The sequence below is a fragment of the Sus scrofa genome, chromosome 3, assembly GCF_054392235.1.
Source record: "Sus scrofa isolate SSC_HxYL_T2T_F1_AM1 chromosome 3, Sscrofa_HxYL_maternal_Yorkshire_Landrace_v2.0, whole genome shotgun sequence".
In the NCBI taxonomy this organism is placed as follows: Eukaryota; Metazoa; Chordata; class Mammalia; order Artiodactyla; family Suidae; genus Sus; species Sus scrofa.
The window spans coordinates 373,487-391,434 of record NC_139385.1 but is presented as its reverse complement, the minus strand read 5'-3'; the positions used below and the strand labels follow the sequence as shown (position 1 = coordinate 391,434).

At 61.1% G+C, this 17,948-nt stretch overlaps 1 protein-coding gene across 13 annotated transcripts in view; it reads left to right on the top strand.

Moving 5' to 3' along the window:
* PRKAR1B (protein kinase cAMP-dependent type I regulatory subunit beta) overlaps nt 1-17,948 on the top strand; it is an 82,085-nt gene that overhangs the window by 20,015 nt on the left and 44,122 nt on the right. For all 13 annotated transcript variants that reach the window (XM_021085935.2, XM_021085937.2, XM_085016289.1 and 10 more), the window contains 2 exons: nt 273-443; nt 1,796-1,887. In XM_021085935.2, the coding sequence (XP_020941594.1) occupies nt 273-443; nt 1,796-1,887 (263 nt within the window). The remainder of the gene's footprint in view (nt 1-272; nt 444-1,795; nt 1,888-17,948) is intronic.

The following is a 17,948-nucleotide window of genomic DNA, read 5'->3' as shown; positions in this document are numbered from 1 at the left end:
TGCTTCAGGTGTGAAGGAACCAAAGGCCTCTGGGTGCCGGGCTCTGTGGCCGGCAGAGCTGTGGACTGGGCGGAGGTGGGCTTGGAGGTGGCCTTGACGTCTGGAGGAGGGTGGGCTCAGCACAGGGTCGCCCCAGAGGCGTTGGGGATGGGCGAGGGGCCGGGCTATGCGGGTTGCCCACCTCCCCGGGGCCCTGTGACTGCCGCCCCCACCGCGAGTGGGACGGACTCGGGTTTTGCACTCTCCTCACCTCCCGGGCCATCCTCCCCCAGGAAGAAAACAGACAGATTCTGGCTCAGCAGAAATCGGCCTCCCAGTCAGACCTGTACGACGAGGAGGTGTCCCCACCGCTGCCCAACCCGGTGGTGAAAGCCCGGCACCGGCGCGGGGGCGTGAGCGCCGAGGTGTACACGGAGGAGGACGCCGTGTCCTACGTGCGAAAGGTGGGCGCCCCCCTCCCCGCATCCCAGGCCCCCCCATCCCAGGGAGTCCCCCTCCCCCCACCCCGGGTATCCCAGGCCCTCCCTATATCCTCACCCCCCACCCCCCCGCCCCGCATCCTAGGGAGGGATGGCCTGGGTGGGGTCCTGAAGAAACCGGGGGGAATGGGCTGGACGAGTGGGTCTGCTTCCCTGGAAGGTACCAGGCTGGTTCCCTGGATGGGATTTGTGCCCCCGAGTGACCAGATTAGCGGAGTGGAGGGCGCTTCCTGTCACCGTCTGCAAATCTGAACTGTCACTCGGTTGTCGGAGCTGCAGTGGCTCTTTAAGGGGCTCCGTCCTGCCCCTCAGGGTCTCTCTGTAAAGGGCTCCATGGTTTTTGAGGCAGGACACCCCCAGGCGGGGTCCCGCTGTCACCCCTCAGCCTGGAGGAGAGTTAGGGGCATCTGCGCGTGAGGTGGGGTCACTTCGCAGCCCAGACGGCCGCTCCCTCTGTGGCTCTCGTTTTATGGGAGGAATCTTGGCATTGGCGACCCCGCTGCCAGCCATCAGCTGCTCCCTGGTTCCCGGGACACACACCATGAGCTCCCCAGGCTGGTCCCAGCGGGCGTGGATCTGGCTTTCTTTCCACCCAGTTACCTGGATTTTGATGGCAGGGTCCAGACTGCTGCCTGGCCCTCCGCCACCTCCTGAAAGGTGGAGCTGGCCGTGGCTGCGGCCGCGGCCCCGGCCCCAAGCATGGATCAAGTTATCTTTTTCCGTTTTCAAACATCGCAAGTATTAATTCCTCTAAAAAAGCCAGCGAGTTAAGAAACCCGCACAAGACGTGCTCATGCAAGCGCTTGGAGGTCTTGCAGCTTCCGGGGGGCCCGAGGCCCCTGGGGCCTGTCCACCAGGATCCCAGGTTCTGAGCGGTGCTCGCCGCCAGCTCTCAGCCACTCTGGGTCCTTTGCCTCTTCTTTCTTACCTTATTATTGTTTATTATTATGCTTTTTAGGGCTGCACCTGCGGCCTGGGGAAGTTCCCAGGCTAGGGGGTCAGATTGGAGCTGCAGTAGCCGGCCTGCGTCACAGCCACAGCAACGCAGGCTCCGTAACCCCCTGAGCCAGGGATCGAACCTGCGTCCTCATGGATACGAATCAGGTTCATTACCACTGAGCTGCCACGGGAACTCCTTCTTTACCTTGTTTTTTTAAAATTCCAAAAATTGGGACGTGCGCCTCACACGTCAAGGCGCCCGTCTGCCGTCACCGTAGCCACACCCGGAGGGCTGAGCGGCCCGGTTTCGAGCTGCGGGCCAGGCGGGGGGTCTGGGAAGGCCCGCGGGGTCTGACTTGCTCCGGCCTCCCCGGCAGGTCATCCCCAAAGACTACAAGACCATGACGGCACTGGCCAGGGCCATCTCCAAGAACGTTCTCTTTGCGCACCTGGACGACAACGAGAGAAGGTGAGCGCCGGCGGGGGCAGGCGGCAGTCCGGCTCCCGGGCTCGAGGGTCGGTTTGGGAGGCACGGGCTCCCGGGGTGGCGGCGGAGGCGGCGACCGGAAATTCAGTGCACCCCAGGCGCCCTAGGCCCATTCTCGGCACGGGAGGACCCTGGGGCCTCGTCCCCCAGCCTCTCCAGGTTGCACAGGGCTTCCAAGCCCACGCTGAGCTGGCTGCCTCCTGGGGACATGGTGAAAGGCGTGCCGGTCCCAGGGGCACGTGATCCTGAGCCAGGTGATGGTTGGCACGGACCAGAGGGGCCTGGGCAGCGGCTGTGGGCTGGGGACAAAGGTCATTCCAGGGAGGCGTCCAGGGAGGCATGAAGGGGCTCAGATGCTTCACTTGGGAGTTGTGATTGTGTAAATTATGGGCGCGCCTGCGTCGTCCACCCTGTTGGGGGCTGGGCCCCGGGGAGCCCACACTGCGCCCTCAGAGTTGTTCTGGGTTCACAGACGTGTCCTCGAGTTTCCGAGGGTCCTGGTGCCTCCCTGGGCCACGCTTCCCATTCTGTTCAGTTCCTTCCTCTTGCAGTGGCCACACTGGGGTCCCCGGGTTTTCCGCCCCAGGGGGTCCCAGGACCCTGCCTTTTTTCAGAATCCGAGTTCTGCGAGCCTGGCCGAGGCTGGGGGGGGGAGGCTATGCGTGGGCTCCGTGCTCCCCAGGCCCCGCTCGTCCCCTCCTTGGTCTGGGAGTGTCACGCGTCACTTCCGAAGGTGCCAGGTCAGGGCGGTCGCCTGGCCCGGCCCAGCTGTGGGGAGACTGGCCTGAGGAGGGGACGCCAGGAAATGGGGCTCCTGACATCGCGGCCTCTGCCTTCTGACGGCCCCCACTTTTCCCCCCAAGTGTGCATTTGCTCGGACCTCAGAAGCACCGCCCAGACCTGCCCTGCCGCCTTCTCTCTTTTCATTGCAGTTTTAGCAAATGTGTGTGAGGTGCGCCATTTGATCCGTCTGCAGGTGGACCAGTCGGTGGCATTAGTTACGTTCAGGAAGCCCTGTGCAGCCACCACACTATTTCCAGAATTTTCCACCCTCCTGAACAGAAACCAGTGGCTGTTAAGTGGTCACTCCGCATCCCCCCCATCCTTGAAACCCGCCCCCGGCCTCTCTGATCTGCTTGTTGCTTCTGTGGAGGTGCCTCTTCTATTTTGACTAAGTGGAGTCATGCAGCCTGGGTCCTCTCTTGTGTTGTCTGCTTCACAAGCATCACGTCCTCAGGGGTCATCCAGGCGGCAGCCCCTTTCCTTTTTGAAGGGTGAGTAATATTCCAGGGAGCAGGTGGACCACAGTTGTTTCTCTGTTTGTCAGTTGATGGACGTGTGGGCTCGCCCCAGCTTTGGTCGCTGTGTCTGGTGCTGCTGTGGGAGGGGTGTCTGCGTCTCTGGTCACGACCCTAGGAGAGGAACCACTGGATTCCGTGCTGAGTCCACGTGTAACTTTCAGAGGAACTGCAGGCTCAGCTTCTCTTCTGGCCCCACTGAAGGCTGAGCCTCTCCTCTCTGTGGCGCCCGGGTGCCCCCGGGGGCAGTTGTGTATAAAGCAGACTCCTCAGGCCCTTGGTGGCCCCTTCCAGCCCCCAGGGACCAGCTGGTTCAGAAAGCCTTGGTGTAGGGCCAGCCCGGCTAAGGCGAGCTCATCTGGGTTCTGTGGCTCGTGCCGGCTGCATGTGTCCAGGAAGTGTCTGCTGGATCCTGTGCCCTTGACCCTAAGTTTCCAGAACCACGTGGCTCCCTCTGCCTCGAACTTTTCTGCCTCCAAGAGCCAGGTGGACAAGAAGTGGAGGAAGCAGATGGTTGGATTAAAATTCCTCTTTGCAAGGCTGGCTTGGAAAGAAAGCTTTCACACGGGGCGTGTCTGCTTCAGATCTTTTGTTTTGCACATAGGAAAACTCACTTTCCAGACCAAAACCCCAGCGGGCTCCTGTTTCTGGCCGCAACCCCTGAAGAGACAGGCGGATGGTTCAGAAATGGTTCCAGAGGGTGTGGGCAGGGAGACGCTGTCTCCGGGCTCTCACATGAAGTCTCCCGCTGCGGCATCCAGAGCCTTCGCTTCTTCCAGTTTTCTGGACGCTGGGCTTCGCAGCTTTGCCTCTGCTCTGCCGCGGTCTGGCGCGTGCTGCTGCACGATTCTTGCCAGGTTTGCAGGGCGTCTGGTGCGCCTGGATGGGGACGCTGCCTGTGGCTCCCCCCACTTCTCCGCGTGGGTAGAGTAACCAGAATGCTCATGTAGGTAGATCCACAGTTGGGGAGGTGCCACCTGCGAAATTCAGCCGAGAGGCACATAACCCCACGGTCAGGGGCTGGGTGGTTTGCTCCTGCCGGTGTTTCTCATTTGCGTGGAGGTGTGTCAGCGTGGAAGGAGGGGAGGCTTGTGTTCCAGCCCTTTGCTCTCCGAGAAGATGATGCGGCCTGGCTGTGGGACAGAGTCCCTGCCCCACACCGCACGGCTTTCTGCTGGATGGGGCGGCATTTCTCGTCAACGTTTATCGGAGGCTTTCTCTGGGTCTGTGTGGCTGCTCTGGAGCCTCAGTCCCCCCGCCACTGCCCTCCTGGGAATGAAAAGGGTGTCCCTTGGCCAAACCACACCACCTGCATGGCAGAGCCGGGGCTCCACAGCTTGGGTTCTGCCGCCTCCTGCGATGACAGGCCACACCCGCCTGTGAGGGGCAGGAAGGCGGGGGGCAGGTAACCCAGGGACTGTCACGCGTGTGGGGTCCTGGTGTCCTGGGGCCCTGGAACTGCAGGGACCTGGCCCTGGCTTGCTGGGTCTGGGGAGCCAGAGAGGGGCCAGGGGACTCCTGCACACGGGGCGACAGGCACCGTCGCCAGCCCCACGGCTACTACCACCAGCACCACCAGCACCACAAGCAGCACCACAAGCAGCACCACCACCAGCACCACAAGCAGCACCGCCATAATCACCGCCGCCGCCGCCACCACGACTGTCATCGCCATCGTGTCCTCATCGTTGGCGTCTTTCTGGTCCTCTGACCTGCGGGTGGGGGCTGAGCTGGCGGGCTTCTCTCTGGATGCGGCTTGTCCCTCCGAGGCTGGCTCAGCCACACGGGTGGAGCCCCCAGCCAGACCCTCTGCCCTCAGCGCTTAGTGTGTGGAGAGGGCTGGCGTGGCCCTTTGGCCACTCCCCAGTGTCACTCTCTGCTCCACCTGGGCCTGGGGTAGGAAAACCGGATGCTGTGGCTATCAAGACACAGCAGGAGGGACCTGGGGGCTGGCTCATCCCCCTGCCTCGTGAACAGAGGTTTCTGGGCCCAGAAAGAGGAGGGCCCTGGCCCCTTGCTCCAGGCCACGCAGCACTGTCACACGTTCTCATGCCCTTCTGAAGAGGTCACTGGTCGTGCCGAGGGTCCCAGCGGTGGTGGCGGGTGCAGCCTCCTTGCTTGGTTTCAGCTCTTGTGAGCAACAGCAGATTCTCTGTCCTTGCTGGGGACGCAGGGGCCTGAGTGGCCTCAGCAGGGAGCCCATGCGATGCTCCAGAGCCCGGGCAGGTGCTGTGGTCCCAGCCTGTCCCCCGAGGGTGCACCCAGGCCTGGGGGAAACCTTGGGTTCAGTCAGGTCCCTTCCCGGCTTGGCCTCCCAGGGGGCCTGGAGGCGGAGCCTCCCCCGGGGGGAGCCAGAGCGTGGTGATGAGCAGGCCCCGGTGTGCACGCATGGGGGCCAGGGCCGGGCAGCGGCCGTGTGCGGCGGGCCATCGGCTGGGCTCGTCATTGGAGCCGCCAGCCGGGCAGGTGGGTGAGGGCCTTCAACCCTGTGGCGGGTGGCCTTGCCGGCAGCGGTCGCGCTCTGCAGCTCGAATTAAAACAGGCCTCTGGCTGCCCCCCTGGCCGCACAGCTGTCTGTCTCCCGCCCACCCCGTATCTCTGCCGTCTGTTTTTCCACACATTGGCTCGGGCCCCCAGGTGATGGGAAAAACATGCCCGTCTGTTGAGTTCGCATGCGGCTCAGGGGATGGGCTCTGTTTCTCTGAGTCCCCTCGGACCCTCTCACCAGCCTGGCTGCAGCTTTGGGATTTGTTGCTTCCCCTTCAGGCAACACTAAAAAACAAAATTAGCATTTTGGAAAATGCAGGGCCTCATCCAAGGAGATGCTTAATGGCTTGAACATGCAAAGAATTTGTTTTTCATTTTGCACAAAGCCAGGCTCGCTCTGCGCAGAGGAGGCCTCCAGGTTAGCGAGCCGTGGGCCACGTGACCCCAGCAGGTCCGGGGTCTTGGGTGGGAGGGTGAGATCTGGGGCTCTGGAGCCTGGGTCACATGGCTCTGAGCCAGTCCCCAGACCTCAGGCCTCGTCTGCTCGTCTCGTTTGAACAACACGGGCGTTGTTGTGGCGCCTCTGGGGAGGTCCGTCACGGAGGCACAGAGAAGTCAAGTGAGCTACCCAAGGCCGCCCAGCAGGACTGAGAGAAGCAGGATTTGAATCCTTGGCTAGGACGAGGCACCCTGGGCTGACCTGCCTCCCTGCCACGAGGGCAGTGCCCAGCTCCTTTACCCTCCGCTAAGCTCACCCACTGTCTTGCGAGTTTGGTGCCATGGTGCTTTAAAACGTATAGAGGAGTTTCCGCTGTGGCACAGTGGGTTAAGAACCTGACCACCGTGAATCCAGTCACTGCTGAGGCGCACGTTCGACCCCTGGCCTGGCCCAGCGGGTTAAAAAGACCTGGCGTGGCCGCATCTGCGGCTTGGATTCAATCCCTGGCCCTTCCACATGCTGTGGCCAGAAGTTAAAAAACAGCAAAACCTTGGGGAGTTTGTGGTGTGGGGTCTCCAGGCCCATCTTCTCACGCAGCCGGTTCGCTGTCACCTGATGAGCCCTGGTGACCTGTGGGGTGGTTTTGCCCCCTTCCCACCCACGTCCCCACCCAGGCTTCTCGGAAGTGGATCTCGGCCACCAGAGAGTTTCCTCTGTCAGCGCTTCAGTACAAGGCGCTGCTTAAGTGTGGTTTCCTGTCCTCGCGGCCGCCCCACGCGCCGTACGCGCATGGGGGGCTGCATCTTTGCCGCCAGCCTGAAGTTTCTGAGACGTGTCCTGCCTACGGGTTTGGGTCCTGTCTGCACTTGGCCGGGGCCTCCCGAGGCGGGGTCCCGTCCGTGGCGCTCGAGGGCGGCGTGGGGAGGTCAGACTGGAGCAGCCAGGACCCTCCCGCCCGAGACAATCGGTGTTTTCTTCGTGTTGCGCTCAAGATTCAGCCTCCCCTGCGTTGCATCTTGCGAGGGGACAGCTGGTTTGAGCTTGTCCTTCAGAAAAAGCAACAGTTGCTAAGAGTCTGGCAGACAAAGATGTGCTTTGAGTCCCGGGAACAGCTGTGGGAGGGCACACGGAGCCCTGTCAGCTGCTCAGTCCTCATTTTCAGCCTGGCTTTAACCCTTTGGCGCCACGGGCCCTTCCTCCCTCCCTGTCCGCCCACCTGAGGCCGTCCTAGGTGTCTGGCTTCTCGACGGTGGACGTGCATCCTGCTATGTGACTGAGGCTGAACCGGCCGTCGGGGCCAAGAGGGGGGCAGCCCCTGGCTGGTTCCTCCACGCCTGTCCATCCAGGCGTCTGGTGGGTGCCGGGCTGGCGCTGTGGAGATGCCGGGGAGACTCGCGGTGCTCCTCCCTCCCGGGGGACGTGTGTGGCCGCCGCCCTGGGTGGGCAGGTGGAGGTGGCCTCGGAGGGCCTGGGGCTGCTCGGAAGGGGATCCTCGTCTCTCGAAGGCACGTGACCTGGTTTCCCGGCACAGAATCCCACCCCTCACGTGGGTGCAGGCCCTTGATCCCAGCCGGCCGCCCCGAGCAGCGGCTCATGCAGCCACGTGGCCCTTGAGGTCGGGTCGTCCTCACCCCCAGAGCTAGGGACCCTGAGGCTGCAGGGTCGTGGTCTCCTGGGGCCAAGCTCTCACCTGCCCAGAGGTGACTCTGAATCATAGGCGGCAGGTGGGGACATGTGACAGAGGCCACGGCCATCTGCACGTCTCAGGCGTGGTGAGTGCCTCCTTTCTGCCACGTCCTGCTCTAGGGGCCAGAGGTGTGGTGTGGCCAAGAGGCAGACACCTCACCCTACGGGGCTCCATCCCTGGGGAGAGGCCAGGTCCACGGACGCGGTGGGGGCTGGAGAGGCGCACGGGGAGCAGGCAGTGGGACAGCCTGGGAGGCCTCGCATAGGAGGAGGTGAAACCCAAGAGAGAGGAAGCAGATCGGGCAGGCAGTGGGGAACGAGTGTTTTCGCAGCAGGAGTGCAGGTGCAAAGGCCCTGGGGCACGCCCGGAGCGTCAGGGTCAGCCAGAAGGTCAGTGAGGCTGAAAAGGGCCAGTGAAGAGGCCGGGAAGAGGCAGTGAGGACACAGGTGCGTCTTCTGGGTCACTGTGAGGGCTCTGGCTTCTGCTCTGAGGTGGGAGCCTCTGGACGGTTCGGGCGTAGAGCTAGCATGTCAGGGCTTTTGTTTGAATACTGCCGGTTTGTGTTCGGAGGAGAAGATACGGGGGCACCGGGGCAGAAGTAGGAAAACCTGTTGAGGGGATGCGTTGCTGACCCCTGTGAGGTGATGGTGTCTTGAACCCGGGTGGTACCACTGGAGGTAGTGGGTGGTTCGTTCTGCGTGTGTCAAGGAGGGGCTGTCCGGCCCGGGTCGGCTTGGTCCCGTGTTCGCCTCCAGGGCTGGGTCCCTGCTTTGGCAGTGGGATTCCTGGGAGGTAAAAGCAGTGACGACGTCGTGTGGACGGCGACAGCGGTGACATCAGTGACGAAGAACACGAAGGTGGCGGGAGTGGTGGTGGTGCTGGGGAGTGATGACGCCGCTGAAGAAGGTGAAGACGGGGAGTTCCCGTCCTAACCTGACGAGGATCCCTGGGGATGCGGGCTTGATCCCTGGCCTCGCTCCGTGGGTTAAGGATCTGGTGTTGCCGTGAGCTGTGGTGTAGGCTGGTGGCTACGGCTCCAATTCGACCCCTAGCCTGGGAGCCTCCGCATGCCGCGGCTGCGGCCCTGAAAAGACAAAAAAGCCCAGAACACGGCGGGGATGGTGCTGGTGGTGGCGGTGGTGGTGCTGGTGGGAGTGACGGAGGTGGTGGTGTGGTGAGCATGAGTTACGCACTAAACTGGGTGTGTGTAGGTGACTTCGTCTCCCAGCAGGCTTTCCCAGAAACCACCCGCGGTGGGTGCTGGGGCTCTTCAGCGCTCCTGCCCTTCTCCTCCTGTGCAGCAGCCCCTGGTCGGCGAAGGGGCTGAGTCTGCTCTGGGCCTTGGGGGGTGGACCTGGCTTTAACCCGGTCTGGCTGAGCGTGTTTGCCAAGTCTCTGTGATGGGCCCTGTAACCCAAGGGCAAGCAGGAGGCTGTCCCCCAGCCCTGCAGCAGTGGCCAAAGAGCCAGGTGAAGCGGTCTGCACGTGGTCCCCCGCTTGGCCAGGCCGGGGTCCAGCTGGACCGCAGGGCTCCCCACTTGGGAAACGTGGCCCCTTCTGCCGAGCCCCACCTTGGCGTGGTGTGTGGGGTGGAGCCCAGGAAGCTTCAGAAGGTGGCAGGGCTTGAGTGGCCAGTGAGCCCTGGGCCTCTGAGCTTCTGGCCCAGAGGGGCGGTGACGTCAGGGGCTGTTTGGCTCTGAGGAGGGGCGAAGGCTTTGGTCTTGTCCTGGCCTTGCTGCTTGCTGGCTGCGTGACCTCGGCAAGGACGTGACCTCTGCGAGCTCCCTGTGTCCCCTCTGCCCTCGGAGGCAGCAAGGTCACGATGTCCAGGGAGGAGCTCGCGTCCACTCACCTGTCCATCCTGCAGGTGTCGGCGTTATCCCAGGGCGGTGAGCAGGTGGGCAGATCTATGCTGGACAGAGCACCTAGGGAGGGCTTCCTGGAGGAGGGGGTGTTGCAGCCCCGGACCTGGGAATTGTGAGGGGCAGGGAAGCCAGCTCTGGCAGAGGGACAGTCTGAGGCCAGAAAGAGTGGGAGGGCCGGCGGCAGATCCTCTGGTCACTGTGGTCACGGAGGGCCACGCAGACAGGGGCAGGGGCCCAGGTCTTGACCCGGCCTCGAGCGCTGGCCCACTTTGCCATGCAGGGGCCGCGTCTGCAGCCGAGGCCAGCCTCCCCGTCCTCCTCAGGATGTCTGCCCTGCTCTGAGGGCGGAGGCCCAGCTCTCACCCCGGTCTTACCCGGGGGGGGGCAGCCCCCGGACGCAGGCATCAGGACAACGCCACCGCTTTCCGTAAGGAACTGCAAGTCCGCGAGAGTGTCATGCGTGGTATATTCCAAAGCCGTTTCATTCTTTCAGATTTATAGCTGTTTCTCAAAATGTAACGTGTGTGCCTTTCGTCTGCTGCGTGCCAATAATTTTTTAAAAAGCTCAATCTTGGAGTTCCCGTCGTGGCGCAGTGGTTAACGAATCCGAGTAGGAACCATGAAGTTGCAGGTTTGGTCCCTGCCCTTGCTCAGTGGGTTAAGGATCCGGCGTTGCCGTGAGCTGTGGTGTAGGCTGCAGACGCGGCTCGGATCCCGCATTGCTGTGGCTCTGGCGTAGGCCGGTGGCTCCAGCTCCGATTCGACCCCTAGCCTGGGAACCTCCATATGCCGCGGGAGCGGCCCAAGAAATAACAAAAAAAAAGACAAAATAAATAAATAAATAAAAATAAAAAGCTCAATGTTGAAGGAAAATATAAATGTTTATAGAGTCTTATGGTCATTGAAAAAAATTCCAAAGATTCACAGAAGAGGTGCCTTTCTTTTATGGAAAAGCACGTAGGGCGATGGATAAAATGCTTGTGGGCATAAATGTTGTCACACTCGGGTAAATTCGGTGGGAAACCATTCGAAGAGAGAACGAACGACGCAGAAATTCCCCTACAAGGGTTTTTCACCCTGAGTATTTCTTGTTTTAAAGAGCTGCTGGGGTGCTCGGTCTGCAGCTCTGCAGAGACACGGAACCCAGAATAGACGCATCCCAGGTGCAGACGCGGGATTGACTCCGTGTTGAAAATTGGCTCCATAATGAAAAGCTACAGATTGTTATTTCATTGTCCACATTTAAAAGAGCAATACGGTCATTTCACTGGTTAAAATGTCAGTGTTTACAGTAGACCCGAAACAACGCCCTTTCGCCAGAGTGTGAACATTGAGTGCAGCATTTTATTTTATTTTTTTATTTTTATTTTTTTGCTTTTTAGGGCTGCACCTGTGGCATATGGAGGTTCCCAGGCTAGGGGGTCCAGTCAGAGCTACAGCCGCCGGCCTACACCACAGCCACATGGGATCCGAGCCACGTCTGTGACCCACACCACAGCTCACGGCAACGCTGGATCCTTAACCCACGGAGCGAGGCCAGGGATCGAACCTGCAACCTCATGGTTCCTAGTCGGATTTGTTGCCGCTGCGCCATGACAGGAACTCCGAGTGCAGAATTTTAGACCCTCAGGGACAGAGCGGGCGGCCCCGGTAGAGACCCTGGTGGTGAGAGGACCGAGTCAGGGATTGGGCATCTGGCTGCCTGGCCACAGAGGCTGCATGTGGGGCAGTGGGCAGGCGGATGTCTGTGCCAACTTGGGCCCCAAATTTGGCTGACGGGCTGGACGGAGGCCGGGGAGCCTTCAGGCTCAGGGCTGATGGTGGCCTGGTGGGTAGGGGTCGGGGCAGGGAGACAGGCTGGAGCAGCCTGGCCTGCCCCGTGTCCTGAGAGCGGCATCAGGGGCCCTGTGGTGGCGCTTCTCCCCCAGGCTCGTTTTCTGCCCTCGTCCTGCGGCCCCGCACCCCTGCGCCTCATCAGTGTCAGTCTTGCCTCCCAGGGAGGCCAAGCCCCCTGCCCCACGTGGTCCTTGTGCCGCCTCTGCCAGGCCCCTCGGCTCCCCGCGGGGCCGTGAGCCCAGCTAATGCGCCTTTTGGATTCAGACTCTCTTCCTGTTACGATTGGGCTGGCGGCCAGTTTGCGCATTTAAATCTTGACTTTCATTTAGCTTCGTGTGGCTTATTCTCCATGACCTGCGCCGCCGCTCGGAGCGGGTTTCCTTCTCGAGGATTTTATGTGGCTCCTGCGTGCTCAGGGCCGGCGCCCAGGACAGGGCCGTTTCCAAGGGATGCTTTCCTGGAAGATGGGGCTTAACCATGTGGGAACGACGGTGATTCCGAAAGCGGCTCCAGGAGGAAAAGTGTCTGTGCCCTTTCAGTGACGTGAGAGCCGCCGTGAGCCAGGACCCGAGACAGAGGGACGGTGTGTTCTGTGGTCCCTCTGCCACCGTCTCACCGCTTGGACTTGCAGCCCGGGAAGGGCGCACGGTCTAAACCCGCCCTGTCCATCCAGAAGCGCCGAAGTGATTCCCTGAGAACCACGTGAGGCTGAGGTTGTGCTTAGGGCACGGCGTCTGGCCCCCGCCTCGTCCCCTGTGCACCTGGACCTCCTTCCCCAGGTGTGCATCTGTGCACAGGTCACTTTCCTGGCCCAGGGTCCATCTGTGGGCCTGGGGGGCGTTGGGACCCGGTGGGGACCACGCAGGCAGGCGTTTAGAGCTTCCTCGGTGGGTCGGGGGCCGTCGCCTCAGCCGAGCGGAAGGTCGCCAGCCCCGTCCCCTCTCCCCCCAGCCTTGGGTCGGCCTGTGAGCCTCTGGTCTGCAGGTCGGCGTGGTGCAGGCCCAAGGCCACCCGCTGGCCAGGCGGCAGCGGCAGCATCTCTGAGCCCGTGAGCATGCATGTGCAGTCGCCGTGGGCACACATCTTCACTTCTCTCGGGTGGGTTCCGATGGGTGGCATTTCCGGGTTGCATGCTCAGTAACTTCAGGTCCAACTTTTTAGGAAGCCTCCTCTTTTCCAAAGTGGCGGTGCTGTGTCCACACCTGCCTGTGGTGACCGGATCCCCATGTCCCTGCGTCCCTGGGTGCCGTCTCCCTCCCAGCTGGAGTCACTCTAACAGGTGTGGCGTCGCCCGGTGGTTCTGCGTTGCCCTGAAGGTTGATGACATTGAGCCTCTTCTCATGTGCTTTGCAGCCGTTTGTGTAACTTTTTTGTCGGAATGTCTACCCAAGCCTTGTGCTCACTGCTTGAGGTCTTGATCTTCTTGCTGTTGAGTTATAAGAGCTTTTTTTTTTTTTTTTTTTTTTCTGCTTTTTAAGGCCACACCTGCAGCCCATGGAGGTTCCCAGACAGGCTAGGGGTCAAACTGGAGCTACAGCCACCGGCCTACACCACAGCCATAGCACCACGGGATCCGAGCTGCATCAGCAACCTACACCGCAGCTCACGGCAATGTCAGATCTTTAACCCACTGAGCGAGGCCAGGGATGGAACCTGCGTCCTCATGGATACTAGTTGGGCTCTTAACCCACTGAGCCACAGTGGGAACTCACGGTACAAGAGCTTTTGGAAAATTCTGGATACAAGCCGTCTATCACATACAGGGTTTGCAGGTGTTTTTCTCCTGGTCTGTGATTTCTTCTTTTCATTTTCTTGTTTTTTTTGTCTTTTGTCTTTTGAGGGCCGCACCTGCAGCATATGGAGCTTCCTAGGCTAGGAGTCTAATCGGAGCTGCAACTGCTGGCCTACACACAGCCACAGCAACGCCAGATCTGAGCCGTGTCTGCGACCTACACCACAAGTCACAGCGATGCCGGATCCTTAACCCATTGAGCGAGGCCAGGGATCGAACCTGCAACCTCATGGTTCCTAGTCGGATTCATTTCCGATGTGCCACGACGGGAACTCCTGTCTTTTCATTTTCTTTTCTTTTTTTTTTTTTTGCCTTTTCTAGGACTGCTTCCCACAGCATATGGAGGTTCCCAGGCTAGGGGTCGTATCGGAGCTGTAGCCGTCGGCCTGTGCCACAGCCACAGCAACGCGGGATCCGAGCCACGTCTGTGACCTTCGCCACAGCTCACGGCGATGCCGGATCCTTAACCTGCTGAGCAAGGCCAGGGCTTGAACCCTCAACCTCATGGTTCCCAGTCAGGTTCGTGAACGCTGGGCCATGACGGGAACTCCCGTCTTTTCGTTGTCTTAACACCGTATGTACAGTCCAGGTTCTCACTCCTCCCTTCCGTGAGCCGTGCTTGCTCTGTGCCAGGTCTCTGTCTAACCCCGGGTCGTGAGGACTCCCTCCTGCAGGGCCGTCTGGGCGGGATGGACCTTAGCTCTCGCGTTTAGGTCTGTGATCCGATCTGAGTTGCTTCCTGTGTGTGGTGTGAGGTGGGGACGAAGGCCGGTGTTCTCGGGGGCACGTCCGGTTGTCGCAACACCATCTGTTGAAGAGGCCGTTACCTCCCCTTGGCTCGTCTTGGCCCCGCGTCAGAAGTCCCCTGCCCCAGGTGCGAGGGTTTGTTTCTGGGTCCTGCGGTCTGGACCGGATCCGTGAGCCGTGTTGCTGCGTCCACACCGGCCTCTGGGTGGCTGGGGCTCTGATTTTGAGTTTTGAGTCGGGTCTTGTAAAACCCTCCCACTTTGTCCTCCTTTTTCAGGATCGTCTGGGCTGCTTTAGGGCCTTTGCATTTCCGTAGGAATTTGAGATAACTTTCTATTTTAAAAGCCTGCTGTGAATTTATGGGACAGTTTGGTACAGACCCGGCACCCCGTCGGTGTCTCAGTGGTGGCCAGGCGCGTCCTGCCTTTCTGCAGATCTGTGCTTCCTGGGCAGTTTCTGGCGACTCGGTGGGCGTGTCTTGCCCTGTTTCGGCAGATGGGTCCTGCAGTGCCCATCCGTGCTCTCGGGAGGAGGATCCAGAGGGTGGGCCGGCCGTGGCCTTGAGGACAGTGTGGCTGAGGCGGCCCTGGGGTCTCTGGTGGCGGGCGGGCAGCAGGCCGGGCGAGGGGCGGTCTGGCGAGAAGGGAGCCCGCGGCCGTGCACCAGCACCTTTCTGCGGCGGCTGGCGTGGGGGCTTTGCGTGCCCAGAGCCCCCCGGGCAGCGTCTCCCTGGGAAGTTCACCGACTTCTCATGCCGCTGGGACTGGCAGGGAAGTGACTCCGGGGCTGAACGTTGGCAGCGCTGTTGATCTGGGCACAGGGCTGGAGTTCAGATGAAAATGCGCCCCATCGAGGAACTCAGGGTTTCTGGAGCTATTTTCAGCTCTTGTTCACAGCGTCGTTCCAAGGCGTTTATTAGGTGCCTGCTGTGTGCCTGCGTGCACCTGGGCGCTGCCAGGGCTGCTTCTGCTCCCGGAGGGCAGCGTTTGCCATGTGGAACATGGACTGGAAGCCAAGCTAGGGGCTGGGAGCAGGTGTCTGCAAGCCCCACATCTGAGCAGGGACTGGCCTCTGGACTGTGGGACAATCTCTTGTGACTCAAAGCTGCAAGACCAAGCAGAGCAGGTAGAAACTGGCCAATGGCCTGAAGAGACTCTCGACCAGAGAGGACGCTCCGACGGAGGAGAAACCCGGGACCAGCTGTCCGACTCCTTAAGCAGCAGGACATGCTCTGCAGCCCTGGGGGCGGTTAAATGAAAGCCGGTGATGCTCCCGCCGCCGGCGGAGCCGGGCTTCTCGTCGGGCGCTGGTGGAACGGCAGCTCTCCCAGGCTGGAAAACGTTGTAGTCATTGCTTAGAAAACCAAATGCGTAGCTGCCCTGTGACCTGGCAGTTGCCCTCTTGGGCGTTTACCCAGAGAACTGGAAATTAGGTTCACGTGAGAACCTGTGCAGTGGTTTTGCTCACGGCAGCTTTGTTTGTAGAGCCCCACACTGAAAACAATCCAGGAGCCTGCGACGGCTGAGTGGCTCAGTACCCCGGGTGCCTGGGTGGGGTGGAACAGCCCGATGGCGGCGAAGCGCACACGGGCTGACACACAGGACGACCCGGAGGCGGCAGGGGGGGAGTCTCTCGGGGAGGGTATGCAGTGAAAAAAGCCAGTCCCCCAGTGACGTTCCTGCCTGACGTGGTTTAAGTGACGTTCCCAAGGTGACAAGGTTGTGGACGTGGAGGACAGATGGGTGGTGGCCAGGGGTTGGGGACTGGGTGGCGCCCCTGTGCCTCTGGCTGGCATCGCCGTGCACAGCCTGGGTGCCGTGGTCTCGCAGGATTACCTGGGGACATGGTGACCGGTACACGGGCCGTCCCCTTGTTGTTGCTTACGACTGTGGGCGGTTGGCTGGAGGTGCTGGCCACCTGGGGTCACTGTCCCCCAGCCCCCGGAGAGGGAGGGGCTGGCTGAGACGAGGCACTGTCCTTGGCGGGCAGGGTCCCTCGCACTGAAGAAGCCTGTGCCTCCGATGAGCATAGCGCCATGTGGGGGTGGGGACGCGGTAGGCATCAATGTGGGTGGCGTGTGCTGGGCGCGGTGCTGCTGCTTCTGCAGCTCTGCCAGTCGTTCCGTGTCGTGGATGAAGGGCTGAGGCCCCGTGGGAGGGCTCCTGGGACCCCGGCTGCTAAGGGAGCTGAGGTCTGGCCCCTCTCCCTGCCTCTCTGAGCCCGCCGCACCCCAGAGGACTGAGGGTCCCATCTTGCAAGCAAGACAGGCTGGGTGTCAGCACGTCTCTGGCCCAGAGGCCGGGTCTCTGGGGCCAGCGGGGAAGTGGAACTGCTGAGCGGGGGCTCCAGTGAGGAGGACCCCCTGGTGGCGGCCTCTGCCCCGGGGAGTGGTCCTGGGTGGCCAGCTCGGATTTTTTCCACAGAAGCTGAAAGTCCCGGAGTTCCCGTCATGGCTCAGTGGTTAGCGAATCCGACTAGGAACCATGAGGTTGCGGATTCAATCCCTGGTCTTGCTCAGTGGGTTAAGGATCCTGCGTTGCTGTGGCTGTGGCGTAGGCCGGTGGCTACAGCCCCTATTAGACCCCTAGCCTGGGAACCTCCATATGTCGCAGGTGTGGCCCTAGAAAAGGCAAAAGGACATTAAAAAAAAAAAAAAGTCCCAATTTTTGTGAAATCTAGTTTTTTTGTGTGTGTTTTGATTTAAAGTTTTCTTTTGAAAACTCTCAACCAGAAAAGTTTCAAGGGAGCAGACCGGTCGACGACCCAGGGTGGCCGACCGCGCCTCGGGACTCGTGCCCGCTTGGCTCGTCTCCTTCGTCCGGGTCTTGCCGCGTGAGCTCCCTGCTCCACTTGGGCATCCGGGACCCCCCGGGACCCTCCGCACATCTCCCAGGAGCAGGGCCGGCAGAGGGTGCTGCTCGTGTTTGGGACCTTTCAGGGCCTCGGCGTGTGTGGCCGACCCGCAGCCCAGGCTCCGCGTGTGCCCTGCTCTCCCAAGTGCCCAGAGAAGGGGCTGCACAGTCGGGGCGTGAGGTTTGCTCCAGGTCAGGGTTGGGTGGTGCGTTTTGCTGGGAAAACCGCCACATCACGGCCCTGTGTGGAAGGTGGGTGTAAGTGTTTGAGGCCATCGGGAAACCTGCCGTCTGAGCCACTGTCTTGGGCCCCTGTCCCTGTCTGACCTCAGGGGCAGCTCTGGAGGCCAAGCTCAGACCCTGGTTCCTGCCTGACCTGGTGAGGGAGCTGCCAGCTTGAGAGCCTCAGGGCTGCGTCAGGAGCCCAGCTCCACTGGAGCTGGCTGGGGAACCTTGGCCAGGACACAAGTTCTCCGAGTGTCCGCTGCCAGATTAAGCCTCTCAAGAGGAGTTCCCGTCGTGGCGCAGTGGTTAACGAATCCGACTAGGAACCATGAGGTTGCGGGTTCGGTCCCTGCCCTTGCTCAGTGGGTTAACGATCTGGCGTTGCCGTGAGCTGTGGTGTAGGTCGCAGACGCGGCTCGGATCCCGCGTTGCTGTGGCTCTGGCGTAGGCCAGTGGCTACAGCTCCGATTCGACCCCTAGCCTGGGAACCTCCATATGCTGCGGGAGCGGCCCAAGAAATAGCAACAACAGCAACAACAACAACAACAGACAAAAAGACAAAAGACAAAAAAAAAAAAAAAAAAAAAAAAAAAGCCTCTCAAGAAGCCAGTTGACAAGCGAGAAAGTACTGTGATGGGCACGGAGGAGGGAGGAGTCCACGGGTCCACACTCTGCAGGAAGTGCCCCCATCACCCCCACCTCCCCTCACCCCCACCCCATTCACCCCCGTCACCCCTGCCCCCATCACCCCCACCTCCCCTCACCCCCACCCCCATTCACCCCCGTCACCCCCGCCCCCATCACCCCCACCTCCC